At 35.1% G+C, this 27,148-nt stretch overlaps 2 protein-coding genes, 2 long non-coding RNA genes and 2 pseudogenes across 7 annotated transcripts; 2 read left to right on the plus strand and 4 right to left on the minus strand.

Moving 5' to 3' along the window:
- Positions 1–38: 38 nt before the first annotated feature.
- LOC105337118 (transcription initiation factor TFIID subunit 3) lies at positions 39–8,208 on the plus strand. 2 transcript variants are annotated; one of them, XM_034449086.2, is made up of 10 exons: positions 39–244; positions 1,273–1,438; positions 2,941–3,183; positions 3,270–3,453; positions 3,671–5,057; positions 5,225–5,335; positions 5,446–5,591; positions 5,690–6,620; positions 6,944–7,044; positions 7,417–8,208. In XM_034449086.2, exons 2-10 carry the CDS (start codon positions 1,273–1,275, stop codon positions 7,562–7,564), a joined length of 3,417 nt encoding a protein of 1,138 aa, XP_034304977.2. In that variant the 5' UTR covers positions 39–244; the 3' UTR covers positions 7,565–8,208. The 2 variants fall into 2 exon arrangements, with proteins under 2 accessions (XP_034304977.2, XP_065936980.1); XM_066080908.1 differs by lacking the exon at positions 39–244 and adding an exon at positions 753–933.
- LOC136274353 (uncharacterized) lies at positions 6,915–14,844 on the minus strand. The gene is made up of 2 exons (XR_010712645.1): positions 14,606–14,844; positions 6,915–7,063 (listed from the first exon to the last, which is right to left on the minus strand). It is a non-coding gene; the product is annotated as an uncharacterized lncRNA (long non-coding RNA).
- LOC136274351 (uncharacterized) lies at positions 9,566–10,860 on the minus strand (annotated as a pseudogene).
- Positions 11,101–13,018, minus strand: LOC136274638 (uncharacterized; annotated as a pseudogene).
- LOC136274352 (uncharacterized) lies at positions 13,052–14,560 on the minus strand. The gene is made up of 2 exons (XR_010712644.1): positions 14,116–14,560; positions 13,052–14,018 (listed from the first exon to the last, which is right to left on the minus strand). It is a non-coding gene; the product is annotated as an uncharacterized lncRNA (long non-coding RNA).
- Positions 14,845–14,988: 144 nt separating the features above from the next.
- LOC105333841 (serine/threonine-protein kinase TBK1) lies at positions 14,989–27,077 on the plus strand. 3 transcript variants are annotated; one of them, XM_066080910.1, is made up of 20 exons: positions 14,990–15,186; positions 17,466–17,514; positions 18,156–18,275; positions 18,943–19,074; positions 19,629–19,758; positions 20,735–20,825; positions 21,022–21,112; positions 21,275–21,435; positions 21,725–21,835; positions 22,051–22,227; positions 22,339–22,544; positions 22,734–22,884; positions 23,128–23,299; positions 23,740–23,852; positions 23,944–24,057; positions 24,879–24,980; positions 25,067–25,163; positions 25,267–25,313; positions 25,772–25,822; positions 26,271–27,077. In XM_066080910.1, the coding sequence occupies exons 3-20, from the start codon at positions 18,171–18,173 to the stop codon at positions 26,368–26,370; spliced, it is 2,151 nt and encodes a 716-aa protein (XP_065936982.1). In that variant the 5' UTR covers positions 14,990–15,186; positions 17,466–17,514; positions 18,156–18,170; the 3' UTR covers positions 26,371–27,077. The 3 variants fall into 3 exon arrangements, 2 of the variants coding, with proteins under 2 accessions (XP_065936982.1, XP_034304981.2); XR_010712643.1 differs by lacking the exon at positions 25,067–25,163 and having other exon boundaries at positions 14,989–15,186; positions 26,271–26,358; XM_034449090.2 differs by lacking the exon at positions 17,466–17,514.
- The last annotated feature ends 71 nt before the right edge of the window (positions 27,078–27,148 follow it).

Below are 27,148 nucleotides of genomic sequence, written 5' to 3' on the forward strand. Positions count from 1 at the left end.
ACTCGGGGTCGGTATATATAAAATTTCAAGAGTCTTTTAAACATTGATTCATGCAAAAATGGAATAAATTTTAGTTTTCATTTTTGGCCCGAATGCATTACAAAATGATTTGCTTTAAATTAACACGTAAAGAATTAGCGAAAAATTAGAATAATCATAAAACTCTACATGGAAGCTCTGTAGAATGAAGTCAGTGATGGCCTGAAAACAGCACTATTCGAGACCTTAGAATTATCAACTAGAAGTATGTTACATAGTAATACACATTTGATTTGCATTCATAAGATGTGTCAATATGAAAAACTTTTCTATATTTGTCTATTTAAAATCATGCCCATACCATTAACGTGATGTTTTAAATAATACATGTTGCATGCATCAATCACAGGGGATTTTGTATTAAAAAAAAAAAAAAAAATCGTTAAAAAAGTGGATACCTCGGAGGAAAAATAACAAGGGAGGACGCCATCTTCGATACCGCCTCACTTCATCAGCTAATTTTTCATTTAAATTGATAAAATAGACATGTGCCCATTCGAATTCCTTCGTAAATGATTTTACTTTGAGATATAACCTTCGCTTTAGTTCTTTTTTACACCAACATTGACAAACTTGTTGATTTCTCACGTAAACATTCAAAATCGACAACTCCCTGGCTTTTGCGAAAGTATGGCACGTGAGATCTCTGTCATACCATTGGTTATGGAAAAAGCCAGGGAGTTGTCGATTTCGGATGTTTACGCGAGAAAAAGATAAAATTTGTTGATGTAGACGTAAATAGAATTAAACTGGAGGTGAGATCTTAAAGAAGAATCATTTATGAAGGAATACGAATTGGTGCATGTGTCTAGTTTAACAATTTAAATGAGAAATTAGCTGATGAAGCAAGGCGGTATCCAAGATGGCGTCCTCCCTTGTTATTTTTCCTCCGAGGTAGTGGTACCCACTTTTATAACGATGTTTCTTTTTCTACACAAGCCCCTGTGCATCAATAGTATCGAAGATTATTCAAAATTTGACCAAACATACAATACCTAAAGACTACAACATTTTTTTTTCAAATCATTGGTACTCGGTCATATTCTTTTATTTATCCTATTGTTAATGCAGGGGGGGGGGGCAACATTTTAAGAATCCTATATGGGTTAGAAAATGATATTAACTTAATCTCAGCAAGACTATAATTTGTAGTCCCAACAAATAGCACAATAATTAATGATAACTGTGTTTTCTTTACATTTGAGTAATTAGATATGTTGTCTCTTGCTTCAGATGTCGGAAGAGTATTGCCAGGGTATACTAAGAATTGCTCTGGCACAGTTATGCCAGAGTGTCGGCTGGAATGCCGCCCAGTCCACTCCGCTGGAACTGTTGACGGATGTGATGGGGCGCTACATGTTACAGCTCGCTAAAGTCACCCACAGATATGCCGAACAGTGTATGTCATGAATCATTTAATCAGTAGTAATACGAAGTTTAAACTTCATTGCATAGTCATAGTCATAGTCATAGCTAATTATGATGAAATAAATGTTTTATATTTATGTATGGAATAGGAACTCTTTGTGAAAATTAACTTATGAAAAAAAAGTCATTATTCCAAAAGTACTTTTACCTAATCTACTTAATAGGTACAAGATTTGATTAAAATTTTCAATTTTTCCTAATGCATTGACTGCTCAGTACTAAAACACTTTATAACTGAATTTTTTTTATCTGGGTGCAATATTTCTATTTTGACTTAAAAGCCAGTACATTCATTTGAGGGTTTTTTAAAAATTATTTCAAAAGCACCATGCAAAAGATTCAACTTCTACCCAGGGATTACATTATATTTTGGGCAAGTGAAATTATGAACTTACTTGTCCGACCCGGCAAATGAAAACTTTTATAGAAATATTTAATGAAAATAATTCATTAATGTAACGTTACAACTTCATTTGCATATTGAAACTCTCAGTGTTAATTTTAGATAAATTGTCCAGTATTATCGCTTAATCACTGATAAAATTTAATTCTACAATCCCTGCTAGTTCAAATAAATTATGCCCTCATCTCATAATTATGTTGCATTCTTTTGATAAAACTATATATCATGATGTACGTAGTTTCAAATGGCTTTGCATGCAGTCTTTTTGGTTAATAATTTGTTAGGGGAGAAGCATCAATTGAAAAGTATCAAGACATGTTATTGAAATTGAATGAGGTTTAATATGCCCAAAATTCTGGGTTATCAAATTTTTATCTAGCAACTGAGCTTACGAAATAAAAATATTTGGTCATCATATTTGTTAGTTGCTCAAATAAAATCAATTAAGGTCAGACGACACGTTCCTCAATTTAAGATAACTTTTTTTAGGAATTTGTTAATGGTTTACTACTACTTTGACAAGCCTTCTTGCAAAAAATTAGGGTACCTTACCAAGCATTTCTGCAAAATAATAGAGTATGCAATTTCCTATATAATCTTCTTGAAAATACACTTGAATTGCTGATATAAAAATAAATACATCTATACCACAGCGAAATTCACAATATTAGAACTATATCTCCGCCGGAGCGGGGCTTTGAACTCTCGACCTCTAGAACCTATACGCTTCTGACAGTGAGCGGCCATGGTTCTAACCACTTGACCATATAGACATATAACCACATCTAAGTAAATTTTAATCATTTTTAAAGTAATTATAAAGTATTTTTTATTGGAACTCTTTATTACGAGGAGATGCAAAAAAAGATTCTCGAGGAACGTGTCGTCTGACCTTAATATAAATTGTTATATTTGGCCTACCAATTTTAACATTCTGGCAAGTCAGAATTCCAGTTCACTTTTGAGGCAAGTGATTGAAAAGTTAATGTCTATCCCAGATACCTCATGATTGAGTGAGTGGATGTAATTTTGTTATTTACTGACTATATAAATATTTGTTCTGTTAACAGTTGGAAGAACAACCCCCACTCTGGATGATGTGGGTCTGGCCTTCAGAAACATGGGAATAAGTCTGAGTGAGTTAGAGGAATATGTCCGCCATGTAGAACCGCTGCCCTTTGCTCATGAAGTTGTCCAATTTCCAGCTCCAAAGAAGAGCAATCTCCAGATCCCTAAGCCTGGTCACAAGGAGCTCCTGTCTCGTGAGGAGCACATTGAGGACTATATGCCTCTGTTGTATCCTACCCCTGAGGGTAAGGAGGGTTAAACCTCTATTTCTACCCAAACAAATTCACACCTTGATCCTTTTTAATCCTAGACCATTCATTTGGTGTTGTAGATGAAGTAGAGAATGAAGCAGACCAGCTCCAGAGTCAGGGTGAGGGGCCCACAGCCATGCAGATGGATCAAGGTCAGACTGGGGTCGGAGGTCAAGGAGAGGTCACAGACAGTCTCTCGGTTCCTGGTGACAAAAGGATGATGACAAGTCCAATAGAAGGAAGCCTTCCCAAGAAAAGACCCAGGTAATTTGCTTGAAGAACCAACAAGGTACATGTATAACAATCCCCGTGTATAGTAAACTACATACACTGTACATCAGATAACTGTATATTATATCAAAAGCTTATAAGCAATGTGATTTCTTAAAATGTAGAGATACAAAACATATGTTAGATATATTAGATAAATATAGATTGTTTTACAACTAAGCAATTTTGAATTGTGTTTATTAAATTTTAGGTTGACGAATGGTGCTTTACCAGAAGAAGCCATGCATTCTCAGTATGAGATGAAAAGTGTGTCAATCACAAACACAGGGGATCTGACCCCTACCAAAGGAGGAAAGTTACCTGATGCCAGAACCCCACCCCAAGGATTCAAGAAGGCAGGCCATGACAAACCTTCAGTCAGTAAAATCTTTAAGAAAGATAAAGGGGACACTAGACCAGCTACTCCTGTGAGTCGATCAGAAAAAACAACAGATGCTGGAGATTTTGGTAAAACTGAAACATCAAGAAAAGAAAAATCCCAGACAGTGGAGGAAATAATGATTTTCCCAGATGGCAGCAGTGAGAAAATTCCTCAACAGAAGGATGATGAGGTATCAGGGTCTGAATTATTGTCCAAATCCTTCACAGCACCCACCAAGCCAAAGAACAAAATATCTGTTTCTGGTTCATCATTACAAGTTCCATCAAAGAAAAAGAAAGTTGGACGACCTCGGTCAAGGTCAAAGTCACCCCGAGCCCCAAAGTCACCAGGTCAGGGTAAAAGTCCCGCCCAGTCAGGAAGCAGTCCCAGGGGCCGTGGTAGACCTCCAAAGGACAAAAGCCTGCTAAAAACTCCCGAAAAAAAGAAAGAGACAAAAAATATTCCTGTACTCTCTACCATGGAGGAGATGTTTGCCAGTGATGTGTTGGATTTGTCTAGAAAACCACCCCCAGCTTCAGCCCCAAAAGAGAGCATGGAGAAGAAATCCAGTGATGCAGATCTACCACTGGACCTGAGTAAAGGCAAAGAGTCTGCCTCTAAATCCAACCGTGGGAGAGGAAGACCACCACTGAGCCCAGAGAAGAAGCGAGCTCGGGAAATGAACATTGACTTGTGTATTGAGGCGGTATTGAAAAAGACATTAGAAGAAGGGGAACAGGAACAAGCAAAGGACAAGGAAGAAAAGGCAGAGAAGATTTCAGAGCTGGTGGAATCGGAGCAGGAGGACACTAACCCGGCCATCGAGGACAGCAGTGATGGTCCTCCATCTGTGTCGGTGAAGAAAGAGATGATTGAGGATAGTGGTCCTCTGTTTGATGTACCGGAGCAAAAAAAGAAGAAGAAGGAAAAGACACAGAAGCAGAAGGATGACTCTAAGGTAGAAGTCAGAGACAAACTGAAGGATAAACTGAAAGCCAAGGAGCCAGTCAATGAGAGCATTAAAGTGGAGCCCCCAGATGAGGTCGCAGGTCCCCCCAATGTGTACGACTTCCCCGAGAGTCCCAAGGCTCCAGTAAAACAGGAGGTAACCCTGTCCCCACAGAAGATGTTTAGTGTCGAGTTTGTAGATAAAGATATGGAGAGCAAGGAGGGAGAGAAGGGGAAAGAAAAAAGCAGAGATAAAGAAAGGTCAAAGGTAGGTGTCAAAACAAGATAGGTCTAAGGTCAATACAGGATCCAATAAAGACATATACCGGTAGATAATCAGATATTTTTTTAATTCCCCTCTTGTATTTGAAAGATATTTGGATTAATCACAGTGTTTAACAGAGGTAAAAAATTTCAATATTTCATTAATTTTAGGAACACAAGGAAAAGAAGAAAGAAAAGAAGAGAGATAAGGAGAAGAAGAAAAAGAATAAAGATAAGGATAAAGACAGGGAGAGAAAAAAGGACAAAGAGAAAAATAAAGAGGTAAACAGCACATTTTAAATTATATTGTTTCTGAAGTTGTAAGAAATAACTTTAAAGAAGGGTGTTCCTGTCAAAGTGTTATAAGTATGAACGAATCTTTCTTTTTCCAGCCTGGCTACATTCCAAATGTGTCCAAACTAAAGATAAGGATTGGTAGTTCTCCATCATCGACCACGGTGAATTACATGTCCGAGGGGTCATTGAAGTCTCCGCCCAACGACAGTGCCCAGAGTTCACCCAGACCAGAACTAAAACTGTAAGCCATGTTTCTACGGACAAATAATTTATCATTAAATTTCATGCTATTGATGTTTTAATTACCTACCTACAATGTACATAAACTTGTTTTTTCAGGGTGATCAAGGCATTACCCCCCTTGTCAGACAGGAGTTCTGCATCTCCACAATCTAGAGGTGGATCAACGCCCAGGGATGTAGAGAAAGAGAGAAAGAAGGAGAAGAAAAGAGAAAGAGAAAAGAAGAGAGAAGCTAAGGCAGCCTCCCCGTACCTCCCTGTCAAGCAAGAGAGTGTAGATCAGCCCCTGTTCGCTCCTTTGCCTATATCAAGACAACCAACACCATTTTCATCTTCACCCTCAAAATCTCCGACCCCTCCCCCACCAAAGAAGCCATCTCCACAAGGTCTCTTTGCCCCCTTTATCAAAACCCCCACACCCCCACCCGCAAAAACTCCAACACCTCCTCCTCCAAAGAAAGAGCCAACCCCACCACCCTCAAGAAAATCCCCCACCCCTCCACCCCCGAAAGTCCCTACACCTGTACCCAGAGCCCCTACCCCTGAGACTGACTTTGAACCCGACTCTGATCACGAGACAGTGGTGAGAGATGAGGAGGAGGAGTTACAGAGATTTACCCCTTCTCCTGCCTCCACCCGCAAAACCTTCACCCCATCCCCCTCCAATTCTCCACTTAGATCTCCTTCTCCCTCAGCAGAATCAGTTATGTCTTATGCCAGATCTAAATCTAATTCCCAGTCCCCTGTCCGTACCCCTTCCCCTGGAAGATCCCCCTCCCCACAGCACTCACCCCCTCCCTCTCCTAGCCCCTATAGAGCCTCTGTGTCACCATCGAATACAAAACCATCCACGCCTGGTCATATAACCTCTAGGAGCCCCTCCCCATCATCTCCTTCCCCCTCACCCACCCCTATGACAGTGAAGAGTGAGGTTATCCCTCCAATGCCACCCCCCAGCATGCCAGGAGCTGCCTCCGCCAAGGCAGGAGTACAGAGGACAGTGATAGCAGAGACAGTCACCACCTTCTACGTGAGTCTGATCAGCTTTTGTCTGTATCACCCACAGTCTGTTTATAATGTTTTGTCCTTAACAGAATGTGGTTTGTTTGTGAACTAACTTGTGTTTATTTCATTAAAAATGGAAATGTTATTTAAAGTTAATTTTTACATTTTATGCTTTAAAATTTGTGTCCATTTTCTTTTTCTGAATAAAAAGTAACAATGTCATGTGTATTTTTTTAATTTAGTTTATTCAGTATTACTGAGTTAATTTGTCTAAAGAATTAATGACAGAAAACTGGGTAAAAAAATTGTAATTATGAAATTTATAGAATTGATGGTCTCTGATTGTAGGACGAGTCTGGACAGAAGGTGTGGATCTGTCCGGCCTGTAAGATGCCGGACGACGGGAGTCCAATGATTGGCTGCGACATCTGTGACGACTGGTATCATTGGTCAGTCAATTTTTTCTCTCTAATTCGGTTAAAAACAAAGCTTTCAGTACACGAACTATAATACAGTCATGCATCAATTAGCCATATCATGATTATTATCAGATAACTGAATTACAGCTCTTTTTGAAGGCAAATTAATGTAGTCTGGCAAATTTTTAATTGGCAGATAATTTATTGATGTTTATTAAACAAATGCTGTTATGTCCCATTTCATCAAACATTCATGCTTCTGTTTTCATAAAACAGTCCATAAAGACACTCTTTGTATATCTATCATTAGCTGCAGAGAATACATATTAGTTTGATATTTTCACTTGTTGGTATGTTGGGTTTATATAACCTGATTATAACCTGTTTGTCTTTGATTGACAGGCCTTGTGTTGGGGTGAAGGAGGAGCCAGCAGAGGAGGAGTCCTGGTACTGCTCCAAGTGTATGGGGAGGAGCAAGAAACCAGCCAAGCGTGGCCGAGGGCGGGGCAGGGGCCGAGGCCCAGGGAGGGGGAAGAAGAAAATGATGTGAACTCTTGTGTCACAGACTGAAGCTTCAGCAAGGAAAGAAAAAATCATTGTGTGAAATTTTGTGTCAGAGAACAGAGGAAAAATAAAATGGAAAAAGAAAAGTGTTGTGAACTTTCAACTCAGAGAACGAGACTCAACAAAGGGAAATAACAAATTTATGTGATCTGTTGTGTCAGAGAACGAGGCTCAGCAAGGGGGAGAGAAACAAATATTATGTGAACTCTTGTGTTAGGGAATAGGGCCCATGAAGGGAAAGTAGGAAATGATGGGAGTTTTTGTGTCGGGGAAGAAGGCCCATGGTTCTTGTGTCAGACTATATGCCTTGAGTCGGACAATGAGACAAGATCATGACTCTATTGGACCTTTGAAGCCCCTTCTGTGACAGTGACGTTGTCTGTTAATGCAATCATTTGTCTATTTTCTGTGCTTTGAAAAATTCTGACACCATTTTTGTTCAAGTGCTTGATATACTTTTCTACTGATAATTGTAGCAGTAGGAGTATAAATATGAAATGACATGATGTAAATATTAAATATGAATATTAAATGTACCAATTCATAGATGTACAATATATTATGTGTCATCTCAGTGTACAGGTAGCAGATGAATATATGGGCAGCAATTTGAAATAACTTGTGAAATAAATGTTATTGTATTTCAATAGTTGTAGTTTAGCTGATAAAAGGACAGTTTTTAGTTTTAAAACTTAAAGGGGAAGCCTTTGGATTAAAAAAAAACACATTTTAGATAGTATTTTTCTATTGCAGTGTTTATAAAATTGTACTGTATCCATTTTGTTATTGTTATTGAAAAGAACAAAATTTATATATGATAAAAAGAAAGAAAGATACAACCAACATGTGGTGCAAGATGTCTAATACATATGGTGACTGTTCTCCTTGGCTTCAACAGCTGTTGAAGTCTTATTTATGTTTATGGTTCCCAAAGTTTTTTCTTAGATATTTGCCTCATTATTAGAGGGTGTCCATGAAAAAAATCAGGCAGAAGGTGGAACATTATTTCAGGGATCCCATTTCTTTTTATAAACTACATGTGATGTTCATTAATAGCATCATTTTTAACTCTCTATTAGAAAAATGGTGTGTGAAGAAAGCTTCTATATTAACTTTGAAAAGGACAGATAACTGTTGCATCAGCACTAAGATTGGTTGTTTAAACATACATTATATATCTTATTTATTCCTTTAATTCAAGCGAAATCATTATTATGATAAGAATTTGTGTTGGTCAAGTAATAATGTAATAAATTACAGAAAGATTTTTTGGAGGTGTAATAAATTACATAAAGATTTATTTTGGAGGAAGCTGACATGTATTACTGAAATAGCTTGCCTGGTCATTTCATGGACATCCTCGTAATTAGGGGGTTCATGTGAAATCTCCAGCTATTTACTTTCGATTCATGTTTAATTATATTGAAAGAGGAATCTTTAACAAAACCAAAAAACTTTATTTCATTGAAATATTCCATCTAGAAGCAAAGATATAAGATTTTAAAGTTGAGTATTCTACGGCTTTTTGTAATGATTTATATTATGCAATGTGTAGGAAAAAATGGCACCAAAATTGTAATTTTTTTGCATTTTTGCTATTTAAATTTCAAAATTAAATATAAATCTTGTTTAAAGTCTTAGCAAACTGTATATTTTTAAAATTGTCATGTTTCAAGCTGTATTTTAATTGCATCATAATTTGCATAATTTCAAAATGGCCGCCAAAATGGCGGAAATTTGCATATTTCCAAATATGGTCATCAGGTAAGTTATACACAAATTATGAAGATTTATCTAAATATAATTCCCGCAAGTAGTTAAAATTTCCTATAAAATATGTTAAGTAATTTATTAGTTTTAAATATTGATGCTTAAGATAAATTTTTGTTATTAATTAACTTTAATTAATAAAAGTAATTACCATCAATTGCTAATAATACATGTATATATCAATTATAACTATATATGTGTAAATTTTAAGTGACATATTATTAGAAACTAATATAATGACCAAAACAAAAAATCCAACAAGTATCTTAGTCTTGTATATATATTTAATAATTTAGATACATTACATATTAGGGCCTTAGATATATTACATGCAAGCAAAGTACATGCACATGTATTATGTTATACAGTGTGTCTAATCTTGAATTATAATTTCACCTTTTTGGAAATCAATTAACAATGGGAATTCACATGCTTCCATATCACCTTCATACAAGCATTCATACTTTGTCATCCTTCCATTCAATCTTTTTACACACAAAACTTCCCCCTTGTACCAACAAACTTCATTTGAAGTTTGATCTTTTAATTTATGAAGAATTTTCTTTCCAACTAATTTGGAAGGAGACTCAATAAAACTTGGAAGAAGAAGTGATTGTTGTTTGATTGTTATTTTTCTCCTATTTTCTTTTAGTCTCTCAGCTAAATTTGTTTTTGATTCATTAAATTTTTGTTCAACCTGACTTAAAGGATGGTAAGAGAGTTTAGAATTTTCAGACACCTCTTCCAAATGTTCATTAATTTGCATAACTTTTACCAGATTATGTTCTAGATCTTCAATAGAATACACAACGCCTTTACTGCTTTGTTGAAAAATATTTTTAGGGCCTTTGCTTGAAAGAATATTTTTTCTAAACTGCAATTGTGCAACTAATGCATCTCTTAACAGCTGGTCTTTGTTAGATTCTTGAGACACCTTTAATTTGTAAGACTGGATGTCATCTCTTTTCTGCCATAAACCACCAACATCTGTCAATTTATTTGTTAGCTTTACCTTTTGGTTGTACATTTTATTTTCTTGCATGACTCTTTTTTCTTGTTTAGCTCTTAAAATTTCAAGTTTTGTTTCATACAAAGACCTTTGTCTTTTTTTTATTAACTCCATTATTTCAGGTGCAGATTTTCTTGCATCATTAAATAATGGAGTTTTTTTCACTATTTGAAAGAGAATTTAACCAAGTAGATGTTTTATTGTTAGTCCACATGATTACAGACTCATATGCAGTTGTAGAAGCTGATGGTTTAAGTCTCATTAAAACATCTAGTTGGGCAAAATCTCTTTCAGAACATGTGTTTGTTGTTGGTACTGCAGCGGCTCTCAATTGATCAGTTTCAGATGGTTCATAATATATTCCACCAGGAAGTTGATCTTTTGCTTGCCTCTCAAGTATCAACAACATGCCACCTAAAGCCAATTCTAAAGCCATTTGAGTATATGTTTCAAATACTGCATCATCTGTGTTCTCAAAGAGAGAATCATACACCTCATCTTTATGCACACTCTCCTCCGGAAAAATTAAATGGCCTTCAAGAGAAGGTGATGCATCTTGTGACAAGTCTTGTAAGTTCAACTTCATGTTGAGAAGCACAGGGTTCAAATCCAAAATATTTTCTGTTTTCTCAATAACCCTCCAGAAGGGACCTGTAATTATTTTGTCTATGATACCTAAAGCTCTAAGACTGCTAGTGTAAACTTTTTCATTCACATCAAAAGAAATGCTTTTCAACAATTCATTAGGATCTGACCAACTGTCAAGAAATGTTTTGATATCTGCTAAATGGTGATATGTAGCCCCAGCTGCATAAAAAAGATGGTTAAACCTATGTCCTCTAAAGGTTATAAGTTTATTTTTTACACCTTTTTCTTTCAAGTGGGTGGAGAAGTGGGACCCCACTCCTGACTTTTCACAGCCATGCATTGTTAATTCCTTGCTAACTGTTCTAGTCAGTCTTGAGGCACCACTTTCCTTCCAATCAAAACTGTAAGGATTCTTTCCTGAACAAACATTGTTTTCAAAAACACTTAAACACTTGTCAACTTCACTTGCCATGTTTACAAATACATGCATTTTGCAAAAAAGTGATGCCACCCTCCCCATTTCTTTTCTGTTAATTTCTGGCATTTCATCCCAATTCTTTAGAACATCAGGAAGAAGACTTTGCCGCAATTCCTCTAACTGTCTATTAAAAACTGGGTTTGTTGCACCCTGGTCTGACATTGTTGAAATAATAGTTGCTACAAGTTTAGAGAAAGATTTGTCTTCATTATGTAAGCAGTTTGACAATTCAGAAATATTTGCTTGAAAAGCTTTCATCAGACTATCAGCATCTGCACTGCCAATTTCAGTCATTCCAATTGAGTAAGACCTATGTTCAGGTGTGGTCAATTGAAATGACTGAAATTGTTTATGGAACTTTGAAGTTCCATCCTGATGCAGACAGTTACCTTTCATATCACCTATGTCACATGAATTAACCATGGCATCTACAACCTGACACTGGGCAATACGTTTTGCTTCAATAAGCAACCTAGACCTAACACCAGCACTTGGAAGTCTCGACAATGTTTTGCCTGTAATATTTTTTAAGACGGTTTGAATTACTTGATTTACTTTTTTGCAACTAACACCGCACTCAGTTGTTAGTGTCATTATTGTTTCACGAATTTCATTTGTGTACTTCCCATCACTAAAGAAGTTATATTAGACTCATTTAATAGAACATTGTTGATTTCTTCAAGCTCTATTATCTTTTCCTCTTTAATTTTGATTTCCTGTCTCAGTTTCATAATTTGTTCAACATTTTCAGAAATAAAATTGTCAAATTCATTTTCCCTTTTTTTGTTTAATCTACAAATCTTAACCAGCAGATTTCTCTTTTCTTTTTTGAGGTTCTCTACTTGTGCATTCTTTCTTTCACTCTCTTCTCTCAATTCTTGCATTTCTTTCTCTTTCTCTCTTAACACTTCATTCTTATTATCCAGTTCAATTCTCTGATTTTCTATTCTCTGATCTCTACGTTTCAACTTCTTGTTTGAATTTCTGGCATCAAGTTTTCTAACTTTTTCTTTTAAAAGTTCAAAATGTTCTAAAGATTTATCTAGCTTTTTTGACAAGTCATCATACTTTTTTTCCCAGTGCTTACACTCTCTCTCTAACACTTTCAAATCTTTAGTTTTTGACAATGTTTCTTGATGTTTCAATGTACAAGAATCTAACACTCTCAATAACAAATAAATTTTTTTTCATAATGAAATATTTGTAAATTCAAATTGCTCAGTTGTTCTTGTTCATCAACAAGCTCTCTCTTTAGCTGGCGGTTTTCAAACACAACATCTTTTGTTTTGTTGACAAGATAATTCAGCTTCTGAGTTTTGATGTTGTCATCAAATACTGGAAGCTCAATGTTTGGAACAGGAAATTCAAATTCTTGGCTGAGCAGTTCTGATAAGCCTTCTGCAATTTTGTTTTTCTTTAGATCCTTGATTTTTTTCTTTAATCTAAATATCTTTGTGCGAAAAACACGCACAGAGCAATTTTCCCACTTTGAGGTTGGGTATTTGGTTTTAAGAAATTCAAGGTTTTCAGGAAAGCTTCTCTCTCCATCAAGACATTTGATGATATCTCCATTTGTTGGGCATTTTTTTTCCAAATCTAAAATTTGATACCAAATAAAAAATAAAATAGAAATTTTTATTTTTTAATAAACCATTGCCAAATTATTTTTTGACATCATATATTTTTTTAATTGACCAGTTCACTGTCCAGCAGTTAACACAGTTTGATTGCTTGATATTTGCCAGCAAATATCAAAAACAGATTTTAAGGAATATCTTTTAGTTTTCACACCGACCAGCAGTGACATTCATGAGGATGGATGACCAGCACACACTTCTGAAAATATAATAAATATGGTGCAGCAAAGTATCTTTACTATAAATTATTGGTTCACCAAACATGTTGGTATACAACCACACTACACAATAAGATACATGTACATATATAATTAATATACATACATGTGTATACATATAGGTACATGTACATATCTGTGCTAATGAAATCAAACTATAATATATCAAAGTTACATTATGTAAATAAAATAAGAATTATTGTACTCTATATAATTTTGGAGCTTAATTGCAAATATTCATTTACAGTTTTATAAGAGTGACAAAATCAAAAATTCTTTTGGTATATGATAATTGTAAATAATGTGATTTTACTATTAATTTCTATAGGTGAGTAAAAACTTTTAGCTTTTTAATTTTGAAAGTATTAATTTGGAATTCCAAGTAGTCTTGCAATTCAAAAATGTTTCATAATAAAATATTAGTTTAAAAAAAAACCTTTGTTTTTATACCACGGAATTCGGAAGAAACTCTACACTATGAGTATGATGTATAAATATAGGCATGACGATGAGAAAATTCGAATTGCACAGTAAAACTTTTAAGTTATCTTAGATTAGCAATATACTAATAACAATTTTACTTAATAAATTTGAAACATTTATATCAATACAGCGTTTAAAAATGCACGTGAAGACTTGCCTATTCTGATGTCTGTTATAACGTTCGCTTCTGCCATGTCGCCGATGTTGACGTCGGTAAGGTTATCAAGGTCATGTTTCACTGGGGATTCCGCGGCGGCCTGATAATAATAGCAGGAAACTAAATAGACATTCTTACGGGGGAAATCATAAGATTTAAGATTCTGTGTGAATTCTTTTCATTGAAACGTCGCTTACCATATGGAATTCACGAAACATACAACGCAGTGTCTTTGGGCCTTCGTGTTTACATCGGAGAGGGGGAATTCCAGTCTATATTAAATCTGCAGTTTGTAACCTCTTCCCTGATTGGCTGATATATTAGCTGTCATTACGTATAGCTTGCGGAAATCCAATCAAACTGCGCGACTTGTGCAAAAATCGAGCAAAACTAGCATCCAAGTTGTATTACAAATGCTAAAGACGAAAAACCGAGCATTTTTGACTACGGGGAAATATAACTAGATATAAAAGATGACGTTTATAAATTAGTACCATTTCAAAGAGCAACTTATTTACGTTGCATTTATGAAAAAATTCAGACTTTATAAAAGTGAAAGAAAAAGTTAAAGCGAGTTCAAAATCGTCAATTTTACTCCGACTGAGCCGAAAATTACGACGTCACGCCAGGTAAACTGAACCCCCTATCGTAAAGACTTAATTTATGACCACCTCCCCTAAAACTGACCTGGACTGAAATCATTGAATTACTGTATGAAACAATAGCTCAGGTCCTGAATGACAGAGTCGGCCACAACTGGACAGCTCTGGGGGGTTTTCTGTTTCGACTTAGTCAGGAGTTTCAGTTGCGGTAGACATATCGGCCGAAAGCCAACGGGTTCAACGACAAGCTCTCCGATGTCAGTGAGGGGTGACGTCTGCTAATTAGATAAACCGAAAATGAAACAACATAAAAAGAACCGCTTAGCAGAGGTTGGCCTTTGTAACCATTTTCTTAAAATGACTTGGCAACCTTTTGTAAATGGAGCTGGCTAGCTTGGTTCGTAAGATATAAAAATATGTTCCGCTTATCTCAGAACTATTTTGTTTGAAGGTTATAAAAGCGTTCGTAGTCTTATGATTTCTGACGGCACACTAGGCATTTTTGGTGGATTTATACATGTGCAGGAATTTTTCAATTGTGTCGATTTAATCATTTTACATTGAAATCCGATGAAATCGGCTAGCTAATCTCAGCGAAAGATAGGACCATTAGTTTTTCATTTTTGCCAACAATTTTAAAGACGTGCTATTTATTTTCATTTTTAGGTACGTATCACTTTTTTTTAAGCTCGGGCGTCACTGAAATATATGACTTAGAGTAATGAATTAATTCCATTAAACCAATCTTTACTTTGTTTTATCATTGTTAACAATTTTATTAATTTATCATTTAATATTTATTAATTTGATGAGATATCGGCGCTTCTGATTGGTCGAAAAATTTCTTTGATACCTGCATCAATAAAATTTTCGCCGGATCTACTTTTCTCAACTGTTTTGATCTAACACTATTTATAGAACGGGTATTTCCAAGATAAACACTGTCAACAAAATGTAAAGTTGTGTCTGTTTTATTGTCAGCAAAGAAAATGCAATCTTGTGAATATAAAAACTTGAAAGTTTAACATTCAAAAATGAACGAAACACATCATTTGATTCACGAAATAGAAAATTAAGCGTCTTCTCACGATTTCGTCTGCTTGAGATCAATCAACATTAATTTACAGCGAGGCTGGCTGTTCCTTTTCCAGGAATGTTATAACGAACATATAGGCCTATAAACTTTCACGGTAACACTGCACTGCTGTTCAAATTTGGTAACGATAATCATAAGTTTCAAATTTACACACGTACATGTTCGGTCATCAGAAGTAGAGTCGTAAAGAAAAGCTATGAGTAATGCATCAACTCCTTCGGCGCATTCCAAGCGGCAGATATGCCATTTAAGTACATCACTGGCTATCTAGTTACCACAACGTTTACAAGAGTCGCTTATACATCGACATATCGGTTATTTTCGTACACGATCGCCTTTCCTTGGATGGTTATGTCCAGTTGCGTTTTCCAGCGATCTCACATGAAAACTAGTTTTAATACGAGTTTTTCTGCACAGGGAATAATATCACAAGCTATCGCATGTATTTTCCTTTCGTTTTCAATTCAGCCGGTTCAGATTTTAACTCACTATTTGTGTTTAATCCATTAAATTCAGCTCAATAGCTCTGCATCAGCTGAAGGCGCATCCATTTTGAATACTGTTGCTGTTGTTGTTTTGTATTCATACGCGCCGCTTCATTTACATTATTTACATGTTTGATCAATGACACTTCACATTTTTTTATTTGAAAATGTTTTATTAAATGATAAGAAATGAAGATAATAATTTTTCTATTGATCGACGTATCAAAGAAAAAATTGACCGGAAAACTTTTTCATCAATGCGCTACGCGCATTGATGAAGTTTTCCGGTCAATTTTTTCTTTGATACGTCGATCAATAGAAAAATTATTATCTTCATTTCTTAAATCATATATTTTAGATATTATTCAATTATGGTAAGGAATGTGTAGTACGAAGTATCTGACGTTTTCTGGCTTTTCAACGATTTTTGTAATTTAATTACTTGCCAGATATCAAAATCGGGGGGAAAGGCCAGGAAAATGTCAGATATTTCGGACTAAGGAATATATACCACAACATACCATACGTTAGAAATTTATATTTAATAATGGTGTCTCGTTATTTTTAGCTCTTGGTCGATCATGTTTCTTACTGCTCAGATCGAATTTCATTTAGGTACTTAAACATTTCAGACCAAAGTTTGCATTATTGAAAAACCGTCAAATATTGATAGAACACGCGCTTTAATATTTCAAAAACCGCTAATTTGACCAGACTGTTCCTGGAAAAGGAGTTTCATTTTCTGTTCGATGTTTGTATGAGATCGATTTACCGAGTGATCCAGATGTCAAATATGTTTGAGTAAAAGCAAAATCTTCCTAAATTGCTTTATACAATAAAACCGATAACGTGAATACTGTATCACAGAATTAGTATGTCACCACTACCCCCGAATCTCTCTCTCTCTCTCTCTCTCTCTCTCTCTCTGACCGCGAACAATTCAAAACACAGACCGAGCATATACTTTTATATATTACAAGAGTGTAAGAGTAGTTAAGTGTTTGATATGAATACTTCTATTATACACACACCCAACCTTAATTAATAAAATTAAAAGGTACAGTTGTACTTCTCAGAAGGTGGTCAGGATTGAATATTTATACAAGGACGTTAGAATGGAATTAGATATTGCCTCTTACATGTCCTTGTCAGTATCTTTTTTTAACCAGCATTGTCATCTCATTCATTGTATAGAATATGGGCAAGTCTGTACATAGTTTCCTGCATTCCTCCCTACAAACCCAGCACCCTCCGCCCCTCAAATACTTAAAACAAAGACGGTATTAAAAGTCATGATCATAAAATATTGACGCATTTCAATCCGCTAAAATACACGTGTTTGTTTTATGAGTTTCTATTTTTAGATAAGGGTTTCCCCATATTTTCATTTCTGTTTTGGAGACCTGCATACAGGTAAGTAGCTGTTTATTTCTGCAATAGCTTACGACTTCTTTTTTTTTAAATCTAAAGATCTACAAAAATTAAAAATGATAATATTTGAAATAATTTCATTTTGATTGTTTAAAATTCACAAAATATATGTTATGAACATCCGCTTGTATGTATACTGGTACCCGGTAGAAAAAATCATAGATATGTATTTGAAAAATTGCAAGTCATTGTATACGATCTTGTTTAAGAGATATTCCTGTAAAAAATGACTGGCTTTTTTAACTTTTAAAAAAAGACGCAGTATTTACCTTATATTTATTTAATAAAAGCCTTAAATTCCTTTTTATTATCATTTAATATTAATTTTGAATCCATTCATTTCTCCGATGTACCACGCAAAATTAAATAGTATTTGAAACCCTGTTGATCATTTGCACTTATTTTTCCCCGTTTAATTGAAATATTTAGAACATTTACTCGAATAAAACACAAAAAATAAATCATAAGTACCAATATAATTTATATATAAACGCGTGTACAAGGAACAAGCTATATATATATTTACAGCTCATATTATATATATATATGATATTCCAAAGCGGACCAAACCATTGGAGTAACACACTGGTGAGTTTTGATAACCGTTTCTGCTTCCTCTATAGACTCTATAGCCAGCCATGGGAGACTCTCGCCCGATCCAGAGTACCAGGGATTATATCTACAGAACTAGGGATCGAATAGGACAGGGGGCGTTCTCCAATGTCTACCGCGGGGTCCACAGGGTACTCTCTCTCTCTCTCTCTCTCTCTCTGATTAAAAAAAGATACAACACAAAACCAAGTTATCATAGTTAAATTGTATTTAATTGCTATAAAGATATTAAAGTATATTAAGTATTATACCTCATTAATATATACAAGTATCCGCATTATAAATGAATAATGTACTTATGATTTTCCTTGTTCAAATTGATGCTTTTAGCTGTTAACTTATAATATGGATCTTTTATAATTGAGCAAAAAACGTGACTACATTTCGAAATTACAGAACGTCCTAGATGCTGCCCGTTTGTGCAATAGGATGCCATAAAAAAGAATCGCGTCGTGTGTGGAACTAAATATGTTATTATTCTTATTCACTAGACGTTTACTGTGCATGTGTATATACTTATTCATACGAACATAGCTATATACATGTATAGTGTAATATGTCTTTCATAAGAAAGGTTTCTTTTTACTTCACCCACCTATGATCAATGGGTTTAATGGTTTAAGAGTGAGATACAGTTTCTATCCTGAGAGATTTTAATTTTTTGTTCGTGCTTGTTTTGTTACTTTGACAGATTGTTAATCAATTTTCAACATACAACAAACCCTTTCAAACCTAAAAAATAAAAAAAATAAAACGTCCATTTTTATAACAACGTGTTCCTTGTTCTATTCAACACAGGAATCCGGTGTACCGTACGCTATCAAAGTTCCGAGATCTTGTAACTCAGCGCAGGAATTGGAGCGAGAGACCATTGCACTAACTTCTTTATGTCATGAAAACATAGTCCGGCTGTACGACATTCAGAATGAAGTAAGTCAGATGACACGAAAAAGTTACCTAAAATTATTATAATAATAAATCAAAAGAATCGACTGCAAAATATGCCAATTTATGAGACATATAGTTCGACCAAACACTATGTGGAGGCCTAGGGCTAGTTATTATGATGAAAAATAAGGAAGTTTTAAATGAAAGATGATATTAATACAGTCTGCTCGGAGAAAAGTCCTAGCTATATTTTTAGAAACTCTTCGACTTCTATCTTTCAAGGACATCAGTATTAAATAATTCATAAACCGACCAAAATTATATTTCGCTCTTTAGAATTAAAAAAAAAATGGAAAAAATGGTAAATTTGAAAAGAATAGCTGGCCCGAATTTAGTTGCGTCCCAATATAAAGGATCAGTTATTAAGATTTCCCTTCAAGTTTTTGTGTTGCTTTTTGTAATTTTCTTTCCCATTGTATGTTTGGCTCTGGTAATTCAGATCTGGCTCCTCATTATGTCATTTCCGGTTCCACTAAAGATTGTATCTATTAATCAAGATTATGACCATTCATTGTGTATTTTACGGTCCTATTTAGATCGGTTCCGGTATGCCTGTGTTTGTGATGGAGTTCTGTTCGCGAGGCTCGGTTCTGAGTCTCCTGGAGGACCCGGAAAACCATAACGGTCTCCACGACCGGGATATCATAGCACTCCTCTCCGACATAGGTATGCTATTCAGCTATCAACATGTAACATAGGTATACTATTCTGATATTAACATGTAACATAGGTATACTATTCTGATATTAACATGTAACATAGGTATACTATTCTGATATTAAACATGTAACATAGGTATACTATTCTGATATCAACATGTAACATACGGTTTCTATTCTGATATCAGCATGTAACATAGGTTTGCTATTCTGATATCAACATGTTACATAGGTATCTTATCTGATATCGTAACACGTAACATAGGTATTCTATTCTGATATCAAAATGTAACAGAGTTTCTAGTCTGACATCAACATGTAATACAGAGTTTCTAGTCTGACATCAACATGTAATACAGGTTTTCTAGTCTAATATCAACATGTTACGTAGGTATTCTTCTCTGATATCTACATGTAACATAGGTATCCTAGTCTGGTATTAACATGTAACATAGAAAAATGAATTCTTCTCTGATATCTTCATCTTTCATAGCTATACCACTCTGATATCTTCTTCTATCATAGCTACACCACTCTGATAACTTCATTTATCATAGCTATACCACTCTGATAACTTCATTTATCATAGCTATACCACTCTGATAACTTCATCTATCATAGATATACCATTCTGATAACTTAACATCTGACAAAGGATTCTACTCTGATATTGACATTTGATATAACCGGTATCAATTTAAAGAGTAAAAATAACAAATAACGGATGAAATTTGCACTGAAATAGAACCATGAACTGCATTCAACCTGAATCTAAAAATATTAACCATTTGGTTGGTTAAACAATAACCCATTAACTTTCCACAAGTTTACAAACATGAGTCTTTCGCTTTCTGCTAACTTGTATTTTACAGGTTTTTCATTTGCACGCCCTCGGTTATAATGTTTTAATCATTCGAACACTCTCGTTCACCATCCTTGCATGATAATGTATTATCATCTGTATACCCCCGGCTCTGTTACAGCTTCCGCATTGAAGTATCTGTGCTCCGTTGGCTTCGTCCACCGTGACATCAAACCCGGAAATATACTGGTGTCTGAAACGGAAGTAGGAAGGTGAGTAGATATCTAATTATAGAACAGAGAAGTGGGAAGGCAATACCTGTCGATCTTTCTATCAGGGACTTTTATAATTTTTCAGGAAAGTAATTAAAAGATTCCCAATTTTACTTAGGAGCGAAACATATTTAGTAATTTTTTAATAATGATTTTTAAAAACGTTTTGTTATACAATTTCATTATTTTATTACAGAAATATATTCAAACTAAGTGACTTCGGGTCATCAAAGTTCATTCAAGAAACGGGAGAGTACGAGTCTTTGACAGGAACTGAGGAATACTTGGTGAGTTAGAGAATAAGAGAGAGAATGTTTTTTTAACGTGATATGTTTATGTACGTAGCATGATATACAGTATCATACAAGTATAAGATCATGCAGGTTTTTTTTAAAAAAACAAAACAATTTTACTCACTTTTCCTTTGTTTACATGATTTTCTTGAACAGCATCCCCACCTTTATGAGCGGGCGTTTATTGACCGGAATTTAGGTGGAAAGTTTACGTCAGCGGCCGACCTGTGGAGCCTGGGAGCCACCCTGGCTCACGCCGTCCTTGGCGAGGTCCCCTTCCGGCCATTCGAGGGATCCCGCAAGAATCGTAACGAGATGTATGTTGATACTGTTCTGTTGTTGTTGATCTGTTGTTGTTGTTGTTGATACTGTTCTGTTGTTGTTGATACTGCTCTGTTGTTCGTGCATCAGTAGCTTGTCTGTCTCCTAATATATATGTATTTGTAGTGTTAAAGAGGGGGGAGGGTTCTTTTTCTAAAGGATTATCAGAAAATGCAAAGAGTTTTTCCCAATACATATATCTTGACCCTGTTCTCTTTTACTTATTTAGCATCTTCTCTATTAAGTCTATTAAGTTACTAAAAAGGTAATTTAACTTTTTTTCAGGTTCAAAATGATTTCACGAAAACACGACCAGGACATATACGGTCGCCAGAGTACCCCAAACGGAAAAATAGTATACTACAGAGAAATACCCAGTCACTGCAATATTTCATTGTAAGTGAGGACGGACACGTGTTGAATTTATACACCCATGTATTACTGATACATGTATTTCTGATATCGTTATGATTTTCCCAAAAATTATTTCTTGATGGATGTATCAATATTGCTGTATTCACACAAATCTAACTCTTAAGAAACGCTGTTAATAGTTTCTTATATATAGATATATATAAGAAGGAAATTGATCAAAAAATATTTTTTTACAGAGGATTGAGGCAGCATTTGGAGACGATCATTAGAGGTCTGTTGCGAGGGAACGCGTCACAATGGACGCTGGACACCTACACGAGGGAGGCTGATCACGTGAAGAAGTTGACCCCTCACACTGTCCTCCTGGCGGAGTCTCTGGCGTTCTGCCAATTCTACGCCGAGCCATACCAAACGTACTAACATAATTATATGTCAATGTTCATCATAAAATGGCTATTCATTGTCCATGAATTCTAATTTGTCGAAATGTCAGTTGATTCAATTATTCAAATTGTTGATTGTAGCATTGATAGGTTCCTGAAAGCGATATGTGGTAAACTGGATATAAAGGCTGATATAAGCGACTGTACTTTTTATGATGGACGTTCGTTAGAAGATATTGTAAAATCCTCAAACAGTGTGAACTCACTTCCGGTTACATCGAAAGAGAGGCCACTTGTTGTGATGTCATCACCAGGCACTTCCTCAATTCAGTTTAATTTTATATCACGTAAGCTTAGTTATATCGATTAATTGAGTTTAACATTGATTAAAATAGATGGATTTATGTGTCAATTTTGCGTAAAAAAATAAAAGTAAAAAAATTCAATCGAACATCATAATTACTAAAGACTTAAAAGTTTGATAAATCAATATTAGAATCCTAATGTTGCCAATATTTTGCTGGTTTCTCACACAGCATCTGTTGCTGTCTACCGTTCATCCACCAGTGTAGCAGACGATCGCCATGTGGCCAAGAAACAGGTGACGTCATCATGGTCATTCAGTAGGGATGTAGAAGAAATTCAATTGGGCATTGATATAATTCGACAGACAAGCCAATCTCAGGTGTAAGTATACTTAATCAAGTATCTAGGATGTGTAAAACTATAATCGTGTAAAATTCATAGCTCAAGACTATTTATCACTGAACATCATATGGGTACATAGGGGGTCAGCGGTGTAAAATGATTCAAAATGTTATTTTAAAAAATATAATTTATTGTTTATCATGATAATGCAAGTATACCAAAACTGATAAACAAGAAAAAGAAATAAACAATGTTATTGATGATAATGACTCTGTGTTGTAGAGAAAGACTGATAAACACCCGTACTCTCTCCGAGTCTAAGCTTCACAGCTGTCACGAGGTTCACAGCGCAGACTCGGACCGTCTGAGTTTGAGTCATAAGCTTCAGCTAGATCCAAAAATGGCCGACTACGTCACGGAGAGGAGACAAAGCGCCTCTTACAGAAAAAAGGAGGTTTGTATACAGCAGTCACTTGATCTCGGTAATATACTATATACAATGGTCCAACCCTTGTCGTAGTGAAAGGTTACCTGCAATTTGGTTACATTTGGCGTCAAACTGCGTCAATAAAGTTTAGATCACTTACTGCATTTGCGACGTGGATAATTGAAATAGTCTCGAAGGGAAGAAAACAACAATCAATCTAACAAAATCAATGTAGAATATCGAGAAGCTTGATTTTATTTACATAGAATTCATATATGCATGATCAATTATCCGAATTCTTTTGAGGAGAATCTGTCGTGGCTCTAAAGGGATGCATTTATATAATAAATTATTATGTTATTTCACCTACCTGTAATATTTATTGTAAATCTAAAGAAAAAAGAAACGATTACTTAGTTGTCTAAATTAAATCAATGATAATACCAATACTCGATTGTTTAAAACAGATAGGGAAGCTAAAGCAGGAGATGACGTCAGACTGCAGCATGCTGGGAGCTGCAATAAAGAATCTTCAGGACACGGTTTGTTGGAACACTTGCGAGTCTAAAATATGTTTATTGTAAGTGATTATATAAATCATAATTCTCGAATTTAAACTTATGGAATCACCTTTTTGCAAATTTATTTACAAAATTCTTGAAATTTAACAGGAAAAATAAAGTACGTGGTCATTTTCGTGACTTAGAGAAGATCTGGAAACAGGTGCGCGAAAGAAAGGCAGGAAATGTCAGCGAGGGAGAAAATGTAATACGTCAGACAGAGAGGTAAAAACTATAAATTGTTATAACAATTGCATTAAACTAAAATATATTTGAGGAAATTGAGTTTCAAAAGAAACAGAATACCAATTGGAAAGGTAACTTCATGTACATCGTCAGAGAAACAGACAGCGCTAATATGGTAATCAGCAAGGTGATCGAACCAAGCGTTCAAGAAGCCAAGATACAACAGTGAGCATAGTCAGACTAATAGAAAGAAACATGAAATGCAAGCAAAGGCACTGAACGATATAAGAATACTGGCCCCACCGTCACCAACTTTCCTCAAGTCATTACTCAGCCTCAAGTCTGAGTTTTTACCTCAAATCCATGCACTTTTCCTTTAAGGATTGGAGTTGAGGACTGAGCTGAGGGATTTAAAAATTTTGGTGACGGTGGGGCCAGAGTCTATAAGGTACATGTTCTAACAGTAAAAACTGCAACTGGTTGAATGGAAGATTGCTATTTTAAATAGAATGTGAGAGAATAAACAGAGGCATTAGTGCAGGGAATGCAAAGTGGCAAAAGGTTAATCGATATGATTAGATACTATCCATTGCTTATGGCAAAACAAACACTGAACGAAAACACGAACCCTATCAAAACTGAAAGTGTGACCTAAACTTGCACTTTTGACGATTGTATAATAAGTCTGATTTGTTACATTTGTTTTTGAAACGTGCAATTTCCAGATGTTCTTGTTATTATTAAAGCTCATGCATTTATTTCTCAAAAGTTAGTTCTACACGCAGTAAACAAGTAGAATAGAATAGAAAGGAAAATCCTGATTAGTTGCCTTTGGTTGAGTTGACTCTGGTCTGTTTCAGGCTGCAGCTGGTGAACCTCTCCCAAAGCCTGGTCAATGACTGGCAATCAGTGTATATACCGAACAGAAACGAATTCACAAACCATGTCAAGAGCTGGATTAGGTATGTACATAATGCAAGCACTAATTCATTCTTCAATGTATCGTATTTAATCAAAGCTGGAATGTAATTTCACTTTTGTTTTGTAGGAACTATTTTAATTGTCAAGAGAAACTAAAAACGTTGGAAAGAAAGTTGACAGATATAGAAAATATACGACGAAAATTTACTGAAGATATAACTTTTGTAAGTTATAATTGTTTATAAGTACTCAAACGTCAACACTGAATGTTACTTTTTCCTAACTAATCTTAAATAAGCTTACATTTATTATTCTTTGTGTTTGCAGGTTTCCGCTTATAGCCTAAAGTCTGATTATACACAAAGCAAAGCAAGGTAAAGCATATGACGCTTGGATATTGCTGGGAAAAAATGACCAATTAAATGATAGATAACATCCAGGCGTCACTAGCTTAATTATTTTGTTCTTGGGGTACATACGTCAGCGTTAATGCCACATCCACCCGCCATCATGATGAAATACCTCAGTTTCAGGGATGCCTGATTAAAAACTCCCATCACTATAGTTTCTTTTAAGTTATAAAACATGTACACCCGTATTACAAATGTTTAGAACTTAGAAATGTCTTGTAAAGGTTATTCTTCTTTTAGATCCTTTTGTCTCATGATTCCTAGATTAACGCCGACTCAAAATTATCCCAAATCTCTGTACTTGAGAGTTCACTCAGAACACTTGAATCTACTTGAAACTATTCAGAACACTAATAGTTTGTATACATGTGAAAATATCAAGCCTGTGTTGTTATTTAAGAGGTGCTCTGCTCTTATTTCAGTAAAATGATGTCTTCAGAGATTCTCCAGGAACACAGATTTAATTCAGACAGGTAGGTTACACAAGGATGACCCCTCTTTAATGGATTCTTGCCTTTACTTCTAAAAGACACACTGTCAAACAGTGCAATTACATAATAAAATGTTGTAACTCATGCATCAAAGCATGAAGTCATATAATTAAAGTTTTTCTGATTCAATCTCGATTTGAAAGTAGCGGGATTTCCAAAGCCATTTAATTTAATGGAAACCTTGACATCCTACTGAACCAAACTTTTTTTTCCTTTAGTTGTGTTTATAAATATCTCAAGAGTCTGAGTAACTTAGGCATTTTTTTATAATATCAAATCAAAGGAAATATTCCCAACACTGTTTGGAAATGGCTTAATTGATTTTTTCTTACTCTCTGATATATTTATTTATATGAGGAAAAAATGTCTGATTCTCCTATATCAATACAATATGAAAAACAAGCCTCTAATGGTTAAGACTATTTTCCAGGTTGATAAATCTTATATCAGACATGCAAAACCTGACGGTACCGGAAGGGATCCGTCCGGAAGCTGACGATATAGGAGACGAAACGTTTCTATTTGGATAATTTATAGGTTGACAAACTGCGATAGTGCCAAATTTCCTTAATCGAAATCGGTTGTGATATGAAATCAACAATTCTATATTGTGAAAAACAATATATAATTAGATCAACATTCTACCTCATCATGTGCAAGGCTTGAGACAATTACCTTCTTGGGTGATCATGCGGTTGGTGACACATTTAAGAGTTTTGAGGACACTTGTATGTTTTAAACAGGAAACGTTAAGATTTAGCGGACTTTTTAAATTAATTATTTTGTTTAAATAACCGCACGATTCAATTATTTCCACCTCAACCACCACGCGGGGACGACACCTACAGGAAACTATCAGTGAGTGTGCTATAGTGAGTAACTGGACTTCCCAGACATTCAAGGAACCTTAAAGTCATACAGACAGTTATCTCGAGTGTGTGCATCTATAAATTGCCCACTTTGATAATTTATGGTTACGATCAAGAAGTCTTCAAGTGAATCTGACGCCTATTCAGGGGTGTAAACCTAGTAACAGAAATTACCAATTTTATTTTTTGCTACAAAATAATGTAAACAACCTACGTCTGTGCATCACACACTTTAAATAAAGAAATATACGATGCCTTTAAAGCTGTGCAAGCGAGAAAGCATTGTACAATGTATTCCTTTAAATGATTCTTTAACCACAAACCGGTGGATAAATTGTTGCCTAGTAATTTTTGTTTATTTCCACATTGCTTTTTTTTCAAAACCAGTTCTTTATTTATACATTATTCGTGTACTTTAAACAGAAATACATTAAATCCT

The sequence above is a fragment of the Magallana gigas genome, chromosome 4 (genome assembly GCF_963853765.1).
Source record: "Magallana gigas chromosome 4, xbMagGiga1.1, whole genome shotgun sequence".
In the NCBI taxonomy this organism is placed as follows: domain Eukaryota; kingdom Metazoa; phylum Mollusca; class Bivalvia; order Ostreida; family Ostreidae; genus Magallana; species Magallana gigas.